The sequence below is a fragment of the Indicator indicator genome, chromosome 9 (assembly GCF_027791375.1).
Source record: "Indicator indicator isolate 239-I01 chromosome 9, UM_Iind_1.1, whole genome shotgun sequence".
Classification (NCBI taxonomy): domain Eukaryota; kingdom Metazoa; phylum Chordata; class Aves; order Piciformes; family Indicatoridae; genus Indicator; species Indicator indicator.
In genome coordinates, this window is record NC_072018.1 from 30,820,847 (window position 1) to 30,838,754 (window position 17,908).

At 43.5% G+C, this 17,908-nt stretch overlaps 1 protein-coding gene across 1 annotated transcript in view; it reads right to left on the reverse strand.

Annotated features, from left to right (window-relative positions):
- The window catches only part of KIF13B (kinesin family member 13B), a 145,121-nt gene extending 135,476 nt beyond the window's left edge, over positions 1-9,645 (reverse strand). The window contains exons 1-3 of the mRNA XM_054383379.1: positions 9,457-9,645; positions 8,943-9,095; positions 8,741-8,834 (exon numbers count right to left, since the gene is read on the reverse strand). Of these exons, the coding sequence (XP_054239354.1) occupies positions 8,741-8,834; positions 8,943-9,095; positions 9,457-9,645 (436 nt within the window). The remainder of the gene's footprint in view (positions 1-8,740; positions 8,835-8,942; positions 9,096-9,456) is intronic.
- Between the last annotated feature and the right edge of the window lie 8,263 nt (positions 9,646-17,908).

The window sequence follows — 17,908 nt, forward strand, 5'->3', positions numbered from 1 at the left end:
ACCTTCTACCACACTAATGTGCTCACCAGACCCCTCTGTAAATCACTCTAAGTTACTTCAATGACAGAAAACTATTCAGCATGAAAAATGGATGCATTCAGACACACAGTTACATCGGCCCAGTGAAAGGCCTGAAGAACATGAAAGGCCATGCAAACAAGTGGGTAGACCTCTACAGAGCAGGAGGCAGAAGAGGAACACCCTCTCCCAGCAGAGATGAATGGCTACATCAGCTCACAGTGTCCCATGAAATAACCCCCTAAGAAAGGGTTATATTCAGCCTCTAAACTGGGTCATGTAGCCAGACAGCTTTAAGGCTACTTACCCCAGTTACCTTAGTGAAAGAGTCCTCCTAACTGAAGAAATAGTCTGAATTTGGTTTTATAGCACATCACACACTTCCTACACATTCTAGCTCAATTACAACGCATGGTCTTGACCAATTTCTGATATCTTTCATGCTGCTAGTAAGTGAAGAGATGAAAATCATATTAGCATAGTTTTCACCTCATTAAGTGTTTAATATCATTAAAGCTGGTTGGTCTTATAGACACATTATCTTCCTGCTCTTTCAGATATGATCACACGCTGTCTCCACCCTTACTTTTACTAGTTGCAGCATCTCCTTGGGAAGCAGTGCACTTGCTGTCCCTGAACAACAAGCAAAATTAGGATGCATTAAAATAAGATGATAAGCATTAACATCCAAACCCATCTATTAGTTCATTGTAGCAAGGACTCACTTACAAGGTTTGGTGTTATTATTTCTTTCAAATACATAGCATTTTTTTTTTTCGGGCAGCAGAAAATTAAGGAGAAGTTAAAAGACATTAATAAGGCCAAGTGCTGGGTCCTTCACTGCACTTAGGTCACAGCAGCTCTCAAACAATGCTACAAGCTTTGGGAAGAGAAGCTGGAAACTGCCCAGTGGAAAAGGTCCTATGGATGTCAGTCAACAGCTAGCTGATGATGAGCCAGCATATGTCCAGGTGGTGAAAAAGGACAACAGCATCCTAGCTTGGATCACCAACAGTGTGGCCAGCAGGACCATGGCAGGGATCATTCCCCTGTACTGGGCACTGGTGAGACTGCACCTTAAATACTGGGTTCAATTTTGAGCCGCCCACTCCAAGAAGGACATTGAAGTGCTGTAGTGTGCCCAAAGGCAGCCAACGAAGCTGGCGAAGGCTCTAGAGCACAGATATGAGGGGCAGCTGAGGGAACTGGGGTTGTTTAACCTAGAGAAAAGGAGGCTGAAAGGAAGGTGGTAATTGGTCTCTTCTCCCAAGTAACATGCAAGAGGATGAGAGGAAACAGCCTTAAGTTGTGCCAGGGGATGTTTAGATTGGACATTAGCAAAAAATTCTTCACTGAAAGAGTGTTTAAGCATTGGAACAGGCTGTCTAGGGAAGTGGTAGAATCACCAGCCCTTGACATGCTAAAAAAACATGTAGAAGTGGCCCTTAGGGACATGGTTTAATGGTGGACTCAATGATCTCAGAGATCTTTTCCAGCTTTAATGATTCTATGACAGAAGCGGCTCAACAAGATTTAAAATCTCACCTATTACTACTATTCTGCTTCTACCTTCAGTCATTACCAAGCAAACACAATCAGCTCCTCATTTGCTTCAATAAAATGAAGAAACTGATCAGGTAACTGATTTTGAAAAACTAAACTCAAACTCTCAGCATCTCAAGACACATTTATCATAGGGAACTAAGGCCTCTTTCAAAGCTTCAGAGCATGACAGTGTAATAAAAGAGTGACATGCATCTTAGTCACCTTTCCACATTTGCATTTCACAGTTGTAGAAATGTTCAGCAAAGCTGAGTGCAAGAATAATTTTTAGTCACTTGTCCAAGTTATGCAGCAAGAAATCTTTCAGAAGACTTCTTATTTTACAAGGTAGGGCTTGAAGGAGGCCATTTTCCTTCCCATTTCCCTGAATTTTTCCATGCTTCTCCAAAGTTTTCTAAGACTTTAAAAAACAGGGTCTTAGCTGAAACCAGTCTTGTGTAAATCCTGAATGACTATGCCTTTGATAAGCTTTATTTCCTTCTTTCTTCTTTAAAAGAATTCACATCACTGTCATACACTTTGGGCTTTTTCACTAGCCTAAGAAATCTCACGTGTCTCAAACAGGCTGGAAGAGCTAGTGAGCAAGAGAGAGAGAGTAGGAAAAGCAGAACCAGGAGCAGCATACCACCACATGCAGTGGTGGATTCAGCAGGGACTAGCCTATTATTCCCAGCAACAGGTAGGAGTTCACATTCCCTCTGTAATAGCAGTCACACCTCTGGTAATCATCAACTCAAGGTAGCCCATTTTCCACAACAGTCTTGGGAAATGCCATCAAAGGTGCAATGGACTAAACAGGTTTGTGGCACAGTGTCTGTGAATCCTGGAGGTAGGGGAGAAGAGATGCATTTCAGAAAACTAGGATGCTTTCATCTCTGGGAAACCTCCACCTTGGCTTGGGGAACTGTCTTCACAGATGAGCTGTAACTAATGACACCACTGGTTGGATAATGATGTTCTCAACTCCCTCTCTAGTAGGGTATGGAATCAAACCCAGTGAAAACATCTGAACTGCCGTTAGGGGTGCAGTGATACTGCAGCTTTTTCAGCCACTACCCTGAAAAGTCATCCTACCTCTACAGATGCTCTGTTTCAGAAGCGAACACAATGATCCTAGCAGGTATGACTTGCAACTGTCTTGTAAAAACTCCTAAAGATGATACAGTAAACAAGTCTGTCTGCAATTCTTTTTTAACTGGTGGTTGGGACCATGGCATTAAAAAGGCTTTTAGTACAACAGCCATGGTAGCTGAAAAGTCTGTCACAATTTAGTTGACCTTCCATATTTTCCTCTTCACATATTCTATTGTTTCGCATTGTCCAAGATTCATTCGCATTGTCCCAATTCACAAGAACCTTTATTCCCATATAATTTTTCCCATCAAATTTCATTTCAAGAAAATAATTTCTGATGGCTGACAGATTCTCAGCCCTTTCAGTCTGATGCCACACCTCACTGAAACACAGATGCATTATAACACAATTTGGATAAATTCTGTGACAGATTCCTCATAGTTCCACTATCAGGTTTAGGGTAGCTCCACCTGCAGTGAAACCCAAGGTCCCCTTGGAGACAGGACATGGGAACCAGCATGTCTGCTCTTGTAGAATTTCTGAAGAGCTAACTGAAGTATGGAAAATCAATGTGAAAGGTTTAAAGTGCATGTGCTAAGCTCCTAAGCCAAAATTGGCCCCAAATACAAAAGCTCACAATAATCTCCTGTAAAGACTGAGACAATAGAAATTTTATATTTTAAAGTTGCCAGTAGATTTTCAGGAGATTAACATTCCCTTGAAGGTTAAAACTGGAATGTTGTGACCTGAGCCTTCAATTTGCACTAAATAACAAATTATAGTTGGCTTTGCATACCCTTCTTAGTCCAAAAAACCCAAATGGCAATAACACTGAGAGTCATCTAAATAGTTACTTAAAATATAAAAAATAAAAGTTCATCTGTCACAAAATTAAATGAATGCCAACCGAAAACCAAACCAGAGACTGTTGTTTGTTGGTTTTATTTGTTTGAAAAAGAAATGTGAAGGCAAGTTCAAACACAACAGGTCCACAAGCCTCCTTGCCAATATTTGTTGCCTTAGAGTGACTTTTCTCTTTGCTATGTAGGAGCCAACACAAATAAACTAATGAAACTAACCAATTAGATGAGAAAGCATAAAAATAACCTACAGATAAATAACAGTGATAAGATCTTAAATGGGGGGAAAATTAGTGCAATAACACTTTTAGGGCATTAACTATAAGCTGTAGCGACTGGTGCATCCTGGACAAAATACAGGAATTTGACTTGCCCCTTAAGTCTACCAATGTGAAGCCTACACAGGCATCTTTCAAGCTTCTCTGCCACATACATATGAACAGAGAAAATGTACTTCATGAAATTTTCAGTTTGCAGCAATTAAAGATGATTAAATATGCATGAGTGCATCTGGAAGAGCACCCAATATTATCTAATCGGGATGACGAGGTGTAAGTCAGCACAAACTGGTGAGCACACTGAACGCAAGCAATCCCTCCTCACATATTAACACTACATTGTCCACATGGTAAAAGTAAACTGTTCTGCCTTCTGCCATTTCGTTTTCTGCGAGACAAGAGCCTGACAAACAGCTTTACTAAAGGCACTCCATGTATCTGGACATTAACTTTACTCACAATCTGTTCTGCAGCTGCATGTGCTGCTCAGCTCAGCGAGACCAAGCAAATAAACCAGCCGGGTGACATTCTGATGCAGCAAAGAACTCTGAAGAAATGCAACACAACTCCGTGCTGTTGCTTTGTTTTGAGCTTCTGAGTTAACAGGATCAAAATGTAATAGTGTTTGCTCTGCTACCAACCACCCCAAAGCCCAGGTAGAACCATTCACAGTTTGTCTATCTGATCTTCTGTTGACTGCAGGAGGAGCAAGCAAACACGAAACCAGAGCAGCAAGGTAATCTCACACTGCACTTCAGGCTAGCTCTAAAGATGTCATTAGCACAAGAATTGTTTGCCTTTGTGGCATCCACATTGGACTGACTGGTAGTCTCAAAGACTTCAGCTGTGGAGAGCAAGCTTGTTAACACCTTAAGCATTCTTAACATAAAATTGCCTCACTGAGGAACACAAGATGAAACACTAACCCTACATGCTTTACCCCCTTGTCACCATATCTCTGGGTTAACCCTGCTCATATCACAAACACTATTTTATAGGTGATCAGCCATCAGCAGGAAACAGTAAAAATTGAAGGCAATCTTGTAGGACGAGGAGAATGAAGAAGAAAAGTTCTGCGGTTTGCATACTTCTGTCATGATACAACAGGTGTCGTTTCATTTATTCTAATACCATAATTAATCTTGTAAAACTGATTGCACAAACTGTAACTTATAGATGAATTGTTTCTGTTGTAACCTCCAGTGGGAAACCAATCAAACAATAACACAAGAACAACCCCCGCCCCCTCCACCAAAACCAAAACTGTTTCAAGTGACTGAAAATGCAACCTTCTCCAAGAGTAGGAGGACATAAAATTAGCACCTAACACCGTGTATAGAAGCTTGCACAATGACAAAAGGAAACTCCTTCATTATAAGCACTGGAGACAGAATCTTTATCATCAAAGCACCAAAAAGACTCCTGTTTGAACACAGAAGCCAGTCTGGATGAACATATACATCAACAGGCACCTGTAAATCTAGGAATTTTGACAGGAAATCTGGGTATTTTAACTGGGAGCTAGAAGTCTTCCACCACAATCCTACAAAGAGTTTAATCTGTTAGCGTTGCCAGAATCCAGGCTATAGTCCCATACTGTGTAAACCTCACCTGGCACACCCACACCACCACTCCCCATCTGAGCTGCAATGCCACCACCCACCCTTGTGCCAGCACCAGCACTTCTACTGCTCCTCAATAAATTCATTCCAAGCACTGAACACATTTTTTTGCAGTTAGTTTCCTGCCTTTCTTGCTTAAACAGAAAAGTATTAACTCAAGTGAGACACAGCAACATAACAGCTTCAGCCATACTTTTGAGTGTAAATTATATTCTTTTATTACTAATAAAAGATGTTCTATTTTAATTAGCACTAAGCTGAATTTATTCAGAAGGCACAGAGAAATACAAGGACTTCACATACTTATGGATGTCTGTACATCAACATCACCTGAAAACAAAATATTCATCAAGATAAATCTTAAATTAAAAGCCTCCAGCTGCCTTTTGCTTTGCTCCATGGCATGGCTTGAGCTTTTGCACAGCATTTACCCAAACTGAGTATCTGCTAAGTGAATTGAAGCACTGACAATGCTCATAAAAGGAAATCCACTGCAACTCCAAAACACATCAGCAAAAGAACTTACTGTTATCAAAACTCCATCTGAAAAAGGAGAGATTTCAGTGACTGACAAACCCAAGAAAACAGAAGACTAGGAATCCTATTTAAGCAACCAGTACTCAATTACTTAAATCTTAATTCCTTCACTCCAAGGAAAGCATAGAGGTGCTGAAGCAGGCCCAGTGAAGGGCAGTGAAGCTGGTGAAGGGTCTAAAGCACAAGTCTTGTGAAGAGCGGCTGAAGAAACTCGGGTTGTTTAGTCTGGAGAGATGGAGGCTTAGGGGAGACCTCTCTTTAGAACTACCTGAAAGGAGGTTGGAGTGAGATGGGTGTTGGTCCGTTCTCTCAGGTAACAAGTGACAGGACAAGAGGAGTGGAGTCTCAAGTTGCACCAGGGGAGGTTTAGGTTGAACATTATCAGAAACTGAAAGGGTTATCCAACACTGGAATAAGCCCCCCAGGGAGGAGGATGAATCACCATCCCTGGAGGCATTTAGAAGATGCATAGATGTGGTGCTAATGGACACGATTTAGCACTAGATTTGGCAGAGTTAGATAATGGTTGGACTAGATCACGTTAGAAGTCTTTTCCAGTCAAAATGATTCTGTAATAGCATGCTACTCAAAATCTTGGCTTGCAAGGCAGAAAGCATGCAAAAAGAGAGAAGTCACTATTGCTTTGTAGCAGAGCCTCCAAATTTAGAAATGATGCTAATTTGAAGCAAAAAGTAACCTAGATCCTAAAAAAACCCACCACAACAAACAAAAGACAGCAAGAACAAAAAAAAAAAAACCAAACATGAAACCCAAGTACAATTATAAATGCTTCCTCTCACTGACAAACACTAGTGCTATAAACTTGGTTTATAGATTACCATGGGCATGAGAATGAAGTAGGACCCTCAACATAAGTACTATGAATAACCATTTGATACAGAAATCCCTTCAACACGCACCCAAGGAAGCTATTAAACTTTTATGACCTGCATAAATTAGTAATAATGAACCATACTACTTTTATTAACCTAATAAACCCTTGCCTTAAGAAATTTATAATTCAAACCCTAAAGACAACCACCACAAGTAAACACTGAGATTATTTCAGAGCTGAAGTTTCCACAGTTGCAACCATCTGACAAGTTGGCAATTTTTAAGCCTTTCAGTGCAGAGGGAAGGAAAGAACATTACTCGTGATCCTGAAGAAAACAAATACTTGCTTCAGGTCCAAAGCCCCACACTTTCACACAAACACTGCTTAGAACAAAGTGCATATTAGGGAGCTTCCAAGAAAGCAACCTCTTGCCTCAAAGAGCAAAGCCACACAAGTCTTACAACCCGATGACTCTTCAGAAAACCAGCTACACAAATGATTAAATTGAACATTAAACTAATCCAAATAATTGTTTGCTTCAACAGATTCTAGGACTATCAAAAATACTACATGGAGGTATCAGTTGTTCAGAACTGAACAAAACATCTGGAGTGTGACAAATACTCTGCTGAAAAATAAAAATTATAATAATAACTAAAAACAAACCAAAACAATACCAGGCCACTTTTGCTTCAAGGAGAAAAAAATATTGATCTTTTAGGCTAGACTTACATAGATTTAGGTGTCACTCACAAAATAATAGGATGCTTCAATAGCTTCAAAGCAGTTCTTACAGAAAGAAGGTACTCCCTGACTGCCAAGCTATCTGCTAAGAGCATACGGTTCAGGTCGCTCCTCTCTGAGGAACAGCAAGGATCAATAATCAAATATCCTTCAGTCCTGGATAAGCTTTCTAACACCCAAGCTATGACCATACTCTCTAATCCATTATATTTTTTAAGTTTATACAGGGTAAACCAGCTCTGGTAACAAGATACATTCTCCCATTCTTCCAGATGCTGCTCTGAGTTAGAATATTCCCCAGCAAGACAGAAGGTTCAGACACATGTATTGCTCTAAATCTATCATCTTCCATAATTTTTCCATTTTACTTCCACCACTTCCCCACGCGTTTTCCCAGTCCCTAGCTGGAAACAGCATGAAGACCACTACATGTGCACAAACTCTGGGCTGAACATGCATAGAACATATGCCAGGAGGGTAAGCAGCATTATTCATCCTTGGAAATTCACAACCTGACTGAGCAATGTCCTGTGCAACCTAAATTTAACCTGTTTTGAGGAACGCATTGGACTAGAGACCTCCAGAGGTCCTTTCCAACCTGAATTACTGTATGATCCTGGGGGTAAAGAGCACCACACAGTCAGAAGATGTCTGGGTCACAGCCAAGGAAATGACCTGTGACAGGAAAGGGACATGAGCAAGAGGAAGGCTCATATCTTTCACTAGAACAAGGCACCACCTTTCAGCTGCTTTCCATTTCAGCTCCCACCAACTCCTTTATACTGATACTCAATCTCGTCCACCAAGGTGGGTCCCTTCTCAATTTTGAGGGCTGTTATCTGAAACTTAACAAAATGCAGATTTTGGTAAAAAATATCCTTGACTGTCTTAACCATGAGACTGTAGGGATATCAACTGTATCTCCTCTGTTTTGGTGTGGGACTTCAGAGCTATTATGAATTCAGTTTGACTTTCTCCTATTTTTCTTTTAAAAGGTATGGTATTACTGTATTCAAGACTATGAGTTTTATTTATTTATTGAAAGGCATTAAAGAGTTATTTTGTTTCAAACTGTGTAGAAGATAAGAGGCTTTCCCCCCCTGCTCCCTCGTTGCTTCAGCTATTAAACTGACTTCTCTTGATTCTCCTTCCTCAAAAAGAATTACTGGCATACTTCTGTGAGAATGTGAGGGGGAAAAGTCACCCTACGTGTTTCTTGGAACTTCGCCTTCTTCACCTTCCCATTCCTTGGCTGAAATTGCCTTTCCATATTTGCTTCCTCATCATTTAAAACAAGTTTTCTCTAATTAAGACAAGTAATAAACATTTAAACAGATACCCAGACCACGGCCTGATTAACATAACCCTTAGGCAAGTTTCGTTGATGGGGGGGGGGAAAAAAATCCCACACCAACTCAACAACGAAATCTTCTCTTGTCAATTCACGCCTCCTCTTCCATGTTTTCTTGTTTGTTTTTGTTTCTCTATGCCCCGATAGTGCCTCTGTCATCTGGATAGCTCCGTCCCACTCAGTCACCGAGGGATAAAAAGAAGGGTTACGGATCTGCGGGTTGAATTACCGCAGGAAAAAAATAGAAGGAGAGGCATTTTTCTCCCAGAAAGCAGGAAGAAGGAAGAGCTCTCCCAGCAGGGAACGGGGCACAGCTCTGCTGGAAGGCAGGTGCAGGAGGTGTGGAGGGGGTGTACGCCGCGGGGAGGAGGCTTTAAAAAAGCCCTACAAAACAGGGCGAGTTGAGGATAAAGGTGTCGGCAGAAGGGTGAGAGCTGCTTGATTTCGCCCCAAACCTCCCTGTATACCTACACAGGCGTGCATAACAATAAATAAATAAATACACACGCACACTCCACTACCGACAGACACACCCCGGCAAACACGCCCCCGCGCCGGGACACCCACACCTGACCCTACGGACACCTATGGGGACTGGCGCCCCCCGGCCTCCCGCCGCGCTCTGCCCCTCAGGCCCGCTCCCCTCACACTCCGCCTCCGTGAGCGCCGGGAGGGGAAAGGGGGATCGCTGAGCGAGGAGGGTCTCACCTCGCCGGTTCATGGGGCGGACGCGCACCGCCACCTTCACTTTGGAGTCCCCCATCGCGCCGCTCCAACCTCCCCGACTCCTTCGTCCCTCCTCGGCTTCCGTCTAGAAGGGAGACCCGGCGGCGCGGGGAGGGCGCGGAGCGGGGCGGGGCGGATCGGGGAGGTGAGGCCGGGGGCGGGCGGAGGGAGGTGCTGCGGCTGACCAACGTCCGTCCGGACTACAGCTCCCGGCATGCAGAGCGTCGCGCTGCCCCGCCCCTGGATGGGCTTCGCGATGCACGCAGGGAGATGTAGTTCGCCTGGAGGCGGGCGTTGCATGCTGGGATATGTAGTCCTCCCCCGTAGAGTTTCACGGAATCATAAAATCACATCATTCACATAATTTCACCCCATAACATCCTTCTCTCTAAACTGGAGAGACGTGGATTTGATGACTGCTCAGTGGATAAGTAGCTGGTTGGATGTCACATCCAAGGGGTAGTGGTCAATGGCTTGATATCTGGATGGAGACCTGGTGACAATGGTGTCCCTCAGGGGTCTGTACTGGAACCAGTGCTGTTTAACATCTTCATCAGTGACAGGGATCTAGTGCACCCTCAGCAAGTCTGCAGGTGACACCAAGCTGAGTGGTGCAGTCAATGCACCTGAGGGATAGGATCCATCCGGAGAAACCTGGACAAGCTCAAGAAGTGAACTTGTGTGAACCTCATGAGGTTCAACAAAGCCAAGTGCAAGGTCGTGTGCCTGAGTTGGGGCAACCCCTGGTATCAATATAGGCTGGGGGATGAAGTAATAGAGAGCAGCCCTGTGGAGAAGAAAAGCTGGACATGAGTGGGCACTGTGCACCCTCAGCCTAGAGGCCAACTGGACTGCATCCAAAGCAGCATGGGCAGCAGATTCAGGGAAGGAATTCTTCTCCTCTGCCTTGCTCTGGTGAGAACACACATGCAGTGGGTCCAGAAGAGGCCACAAACATAATCTGAGAGCTAGAGCACCTCTGCTGAGAGGACAGACTGAGAGATTCGGGGCTGTTCAGCCTGAAGAAGAGAAGGATCCAGGGAGAGCTCATTGCAACCATTCAGTACTTAAAGACAGGGAGAGACTTGGGGGCCTGTTGTAACAAGACAATGGAAGATGCTTTTAAACTAGGAGAGGGGAGAATCAAAGTGGATGTAAGGAAGAAATTCTTTATGTTAAGGGTGGTGAAACCCTGGCCCAGGTTTCCCAGAAAAGTGGTAGGTGCCCCATTCCTGGAAACATACCAGATGAGGTTGGATGGAGATCTGAGCAACTGGTAGTTGAAGATGATCCTGCTTGTTGCTGGGATTTGGACTAGATGACCTTTACAGGTCTCTTCCCACCCAAACCATTCTATGATTTTACAGTGTTTTTGTTGGTCTATAGGGTTTCTGTCCATTAGAAATCACATCACATCGAATATCACGAACCATAACACAACATACGATCATGGTTTAAGATGATGACTGAGTCTGGCTTCACAGAACAACCTCCAACTCTCTGTCAACACACTGTTATTAACAGGTCCATTGCCATTTGCTTAGCTAAGGCAGCTCGCTAAAAGAGCTCAACAATAACAATCAGAGATGCTGTCAACAATATTATGATTTGTCCCCATTAGATGGTTTGATTGTTCAACCACAGCTGCTGAGTGCAAAGACCAAGAACAAAGGTATAGTGCAAAGATGCTAAAAAAAAAAAAAAAATCTCATTTAAATGGTCACAGTTGAAAACTGTGTAGCTACTATTTTAGTTCAAAGTAAGGATTTTCTCTGTGTTATTTTGAAAGCCCGGATTTCATCAGGAACAGGGAGAAAAAAAACACCAAATCAGTATAATTGTTCAACATCAAATGAGGTTTTATGACAGAAATAAGTAAATAACCCATTCACAAGTGATTTTGAGATAAGACTTCAGAAGGTAGTATTTTTTGCCCAGATGAATCACACTCAATATCTATCAGTTCATACCTGCCTGATCTCAATAATATCTTGTCAAGGCAGAGAGAAAACTAATATTAAGTTGGCGTTTAAGTAACATTGGGATCAATATTCATGGCTTTAAGAGCATGCCAAGAGAGCATGAGGGTTAAGAAGAGATCCTGAAGTCAAAATGCAAGTTAAATAACAGCAGGTCAGACCAAGCAGCGTGGCAAAAGCCTGACACAAAACCCGAGGTTTTGCCCATAGCAGCAGCAAACATCCTCTTCTCATCATGCCATGGCTGTGGTCTAGCCCTGCACCCCTTGTTGCAGAGAGTTTCTTGTTGGGAGAGGGGATGTCCTGCTTTCAGCCTGCACAGTTGGCTCTTGCACTTGTGAACTCGAGGATCCAATTACAGGATGAAACCGGCCTTTGAACTTCTTGTGGTATTCTCCAGCTGGGGCCTCAGCAAACCGCAGCAACGCTTTCTGAAACCGAGTACTTCGTAATAGTGATAAATATAATCCTCCTTTTACAGCTGGGCACGATGTGCAGCAGGCAGAGGGGTGGGGTTTCTTTTTACCTCAGGCTGAGTCACCCTGATTTAAAGAAATGGGCTGAAACCTGCCAGATGTGCATGCTACTGGGGTTAGCAGATGTCACACACATCCAATCCTTCCTGCTGCGTTTTATCCTCTGGTATTAGCTATCACTGGCATCTCTGTTCTATGTGAAATTAAACAGCAATTCTTGTCAAGGGTTTGGGGTGGACTGGCCACCAAAGAAGTGACAGACACACTCAAAGAGTAAGCGAAAGGGAATAAGGGAGAGACGTATGGCTTGGAAAAGAAAACAAACTAGTATAATGAAGATAAAATAAAATCTCTATAAATACATACAACCCCATGCCCCTGTTGACAGTTATGTCACCATCAACACTGATACCGTGGCAGAAGGCCCAGGCTGGACTCAGCATCAGATGGCAACCACATTCAGGAGCTGGACTCTGGAACTGTATTCAGGAACTCATGGGTTGGGATTGAAGGCAGAACGGACAGAGTCCTCCTTGGAAGCCAGCCACTGAAGGAGAGCCTTGACCCTGGTGATTCCTCAGCTTTATATCAAATCTGATGTACATGGGATGGAATCCCTTGTTGGTCAGTGTCCTGAACACCTCTCCCCACAGGTGCAGCCTTATACTTTTCACCCCAACATGGTTCACTACATTTAGCAGTGACCTTGGTCTCCACAGGAGCCTTTCTGCACACTGATCCTTGGCAATAACTCTAAACATCAGCATTACCACTCCTAGGAGCAGACACAGCAAACACACTCCAAAAGTGCACTGAGAAGATACTGAGCTGAAAAGTACAATCTCTGTTCTGTTCTAGCTCAAACCAGGACAGTCTTCTGGGGAAAGGATTGCATACTACCGGTTTACGTGTTAGAAAGAGGTCACAGCATGATTTAAGTGCCATGTACATGGACAGTAACACATGCACACACACAATTCTTGCAAGCTTTCCAGTTATCTACTCAGATAAAAATCTGGGGAAAAAAAAATCACCCTTTTAGCCTTTCTCAAGTTCTAATTGCAAATTGCTAAGTTCTTCAAAGATGGAGACATTCTTAGAGCCCAAAGAAATGTCTCTGGCTTCAACACGGGGTTTTGCCAGGGCTCTGGGATAGCCCGTGGGAGTAATAACTTCTCATGGGTCTCTGCAGTCTCCCCTCTGGATGTCTCCTTTATGCAAGCCCCTGCTGCCTGCAATGAATTACAGTAATGCAGCTTCTCTTGCACTGGCACAAGCTACCCCAATGTAATTACCCCACTGTGAATTCTTCAACAAGGCCTTTCCCTGGCTCAGTGTTCCACAATCTGTGGGAAGCATCTCCCCGGAGGGGCGCAGCTTGGAGGGAGGATATTGTTTCCATTCACAGCACTGGAACATGCTAATTATGCTGGGAGGAAAGAGGAGGGGTGGCAGCTTTCACTTGGGAGGGACAGGCTGGGCAAATAGTTTGTGAAACGCCAACTTAACCCCATCTTGTAGGGAATTGTCTGCAGCTCTTTTCCCCCTTCCTAGTTACTGTAATGAGGGGCTAACTTCCCAGATTAGCTCTGGCTATTTAAATGCTAATTTAATTAACAAAACATCGTTGTGGGGAGAGGCATTATTTGTCCCTCCCATTCATTTATAGAGTTTCTGAATGCAACACTATTTTCCTCAGGTTGAGGAGCCACAGTTCTTGCTACGCACACCTGGTCGTAGCAGGGGTTAAAGCAATGATGAGGGGGAAACAAAACCAGGTCCTTCATCTCATCTTTTTGCAAGCAAACAAATTTGGTTGATTTCGTTTAGAGGTAACCATGTCAAAACTATTTCATGTGTCCTGCATAACTGTGACGCCTGGGCTGTGTGTATCAGCAGGCTGCAGTGGAAGAAGTTGGCTTTTATTTTCATCTAGAGGAAGATAAGAATGGTTAAGATGTCAGATCATCTAGATAGAATTAAATCTCAGGGCAAGGCAGAAAACATGACAGCCCTTTGGACGTCTCTTCTTGCAAACAATAGCAAGCAATAAAATCAAGTGTATTTTAAATCAATTTCTTTGTTTGTTTGACTGTGTATTGAAGGAGACCCATCAATTATGAATTTACTCTAGACCTACTTTCTGTGCATGAATCATTCAGGCATTGGAAAGCTAAAGCAGAAGATCTTATCAGTGTTTAGTTAGTTGCATGCAAACTCCTAAGTATCACCGGGGTCCACTTTTGCAAGCACCAACTGGGACAGTCCCAGTCAGAGAGTGGGAGGCATCCAAGGCATCCATCAGCTCTTTAACATCTTCATTGATCAGGTTTTGTCCTGTCCCTGGGGAAATATTTTATTTTGTCTTCAGGTTTATCTTGCTTTTCAGGCTGGACACACAAATATTTAAACATAATAGAAATTTGTAGCTATTTATAGGCAAAACCAAGGTGTGTTTGTTATGGTTTTCTTTCAACTGTAGTCAAGAAAGAAAGCACTGAGGGAAAACTGTATTAAAACAGGTCAAGAAATCTGGATAAAACAGAATATCAGTTTCTCCAAATCATTTGTGTGTGAGACCTGACCAGACTGAAGAGTTGGACAGAGAGGAACCTCATGAAGTTCAACAAGGGCAAGTGTAGGGCCCCGCACCTGGAGAGGAGTAACCATTGGCACCAGGACAGGCTAGGGGCTGACCTACTGCTTCTCTGTTGAGAAGAACCTAGCGCTGCTGATGGACAAGTTCCCCATGAGCCAGCACTATGCCCTCTTGGCCAAGAAGGCCAATGGTGTCCTGGGAACACCGTGTTCTCAATATTACTCAGAGGGGATCCCAACTCAATAGCCAGGCTCTAATCTTGCCATAAATTCATGATATGTGCCCTGTGCAGTGAAATTTCTTTTGGCTGCTTGTTGACTAGGCTGCTTCTCCTGCAGAGTAGGATTTCAATACAAATTCACAGCTCTGGCAGCAATGCAGGGCTAGGTAACATCACCAATTTACATGACAGTAGGATGAGGCCCCCCGTGAGAAATTTTTCATCTTATTCACTAAAAATTTGTATTATTCTTGTTCAGTTTGCTGATACCACATGTTTCAGAGCAGCTGGATTTAACACCTGTGTTGCATTTTATTTGAGAGGTTCTTCTCTCAGATAAAGATTTGTCATTGAATTTAATTTTCTTGAAAATAAAAGAGATTTTCTGTCTTCGGAGAAAATGGGGAATCTCTAGAGAACTGAAAACTATAAAATTATCGGGAGATTATGTTAGTGGTTGCAAGCTCATAGTCTTGGGAAAGCAGAAAACCCCAGCACAATGACAATCACTGATACTCTGAAGAATGAATAATTGGAGATTTGTGTAGTGTTTGCAGCATTTCTCACAGAATCACAGAATGTTAGGGGCTGGAAGGTACCTTGAAAGATCATCCAGTCCAACCCCCCTGTCACAGCAGGATCACCTATACCAGATCACACAGGAATGCATCCAGGTGGGTTTTGAATATCTCCAGAAAGGGAGACTGTACAACCCAGCCGGGCAGCCTGTTCCAGTGTTCCATCACCCTCACACTGAAAAAATATTTCCTCATGTTTACATAGAACTTCCTATGCCTCAGCTTCCACCCATTGCCCCTTGTCCTGTCATTGGGCATCACTGAGCAGAGCCTGATCCATCATCTTGGCACTCACCCTTTATGTGTTTATAAACATTAATGAGGTCACCCCTCAGGCTCTTCCTCTCCAAACTAAAGAGCCCCAGCTCCCTCAGTCTCTCCTCATAAGGAAGATGTTCCACTCCCTTAATAATTTTAGTGGCTCTGTGTGGGACTCTTTCAAGCAGTTCCCTGTCCTTTTTGAACTGTGTACATCTGAGATACACGAGTGGTGAGAAGTGAGCTGCCTTGACTTTGAAGGCTGGAATATGTTATGGCTGAATCATATTGTTCTTGCTCCACTTCTGCTGAGGAGACACAAACCCCATGTTTTATTGCTTCCCCCGCTGCTCTTCTTCACCTTCCAAGAGCTGTACAGATTCAGAATATGTTCAAAGTGATCCAGACGTCACCAGGCACTGGTCAAGCTTCTAATCCAAAACCAGATCTGAAATTTTCAGCCACACTTACACTAAAAATAATGAGTTTAATGTGTTTATGTTTAACAAATAGCACCACAGGCTAAAACACGATCTCCAGATATCCCAAGATTTGACGAACTGGTGATTTGATGTCAAAACTTGCAAAACTGTGATAAATGCGGATGTTGCTGTTGCCTCTGGGTGCTGCAGATCTTATTGATAAAAGAGCATTTTAATAGCAACCGAAGATTCCTTTCGAACACTGCGGACAAGAGTGACACCTGGTGGCTAAGGAGTAAAACCTCCAAAATCAGATCTAATTGTTCTGTTTCCCTTTCCTGTCCTTATTCACTCATTTTCTCAATCTGTATTAAAAGAAAAATCTGGAGATCGAGAGGCACTTCTGCCACCTTAGAGCATTTGATTGATAGCCATCTGGAGATGAGCCAGCAGTGGGGACAGGTAGCCAAGAAGACCAACAACATCCTGGCTTGAATCAGCATAGTGTGGCCAGCAAGAGTAGGGCAGTGATCATCCCCCTGTGCTTGGCACTGGTGATGCCACACCTCAACCTCGGTTTTGGACCATGGAGATTGAGGTGCTGGAGTGTGTCCAGAGAAGTGCAATGAAGCTGGTGAAAGATCTAGAGCACAAGTGTTGTAAGGAGTGGTTGAGGGAACTGGGGTTGTTTAGCCTGGAAAAACAACCAAACAACCCCCCCAAAAAAAGAGTCTAAGGGAAGACCTTCTTGCTCCCTACAACTACCTGAAAAAGGTTGGAGCAAAGTGGGGTTCAATCTATTTTTCCAAGTAACAAGCAATGGGATGAAAAGAAACAGCCTAAGGGTTGCACTTAGGGAGGTTGAGATTGGGCATTAGGAACAATTTCCTTCCCAAAAGGGTTGTTAAACCTTGAACAGGCTGCCCAGGGAAGTAGTGGAGTCCCTATCCCTTGAGGGCTTTAGAAGGTCTGTAGTTGTGGCACTGAGTTTAGTGGTGACCTGTCAGTGCTGACTTAAAAGTTGGACTTGATGATCTTAAAGAGCTTTTCCAATCTAAAGGATTCTATCATTCTATTTCATGACTCTGTTAGGTGATTCTGTTAAATGATTGTGTGAGCACTCATCACCTGATGGCAGCAATTTCAGCTCCTTTGGGGTGAAATTGGGTGAGCAAATGGATGCTGGCAACACTCCCATGGCTCCTAAAACACTGCACAGAACCCTGGCAGCCCGAATTTGGGCAGGGGATTTCCACTGATCCTGCTGCAATGCTTCCATGGCCCTTCCCAAGGTTTGTCTAAACTTAGAGCTTGTGGTCACTAGGACACAAGATGGGATTTCTTTAAATAGTGTTTCATCTAAAATTGCAACAAGTTTATTAGACTCATAGAATGTTTTGGGTTGGAAGGGACTTTTAAAGGTTATCTAGTTCAACTCCTCCCCACCCCAGTAAGCAGGGGCATCTTCAGCTAAACCAGGTTGCTCAACGCCCTGTCCTGACCAACCTGATATGTTTCCAGGGATGGGGCATCTACCACTTTTCTGGGAAACCTAGGCTAAGGTTTCGCCACCCTCAATACAACAGGCCCCCAAGTCTCTCCCTGTCTTTCTTTGTAGGCCCCCTATAAGTATTGAAAGGGTGCCATAAGGTCTCCCTGGATCCTTCTCCTCTCCAGGCTGAACAAGCCCCACTCTTTAGCCTGTCCTCACAGCAGAGGGATTCCAGTCACAGGGTCACAGGATCACAGGATGTTAGGGGTTGGAAGG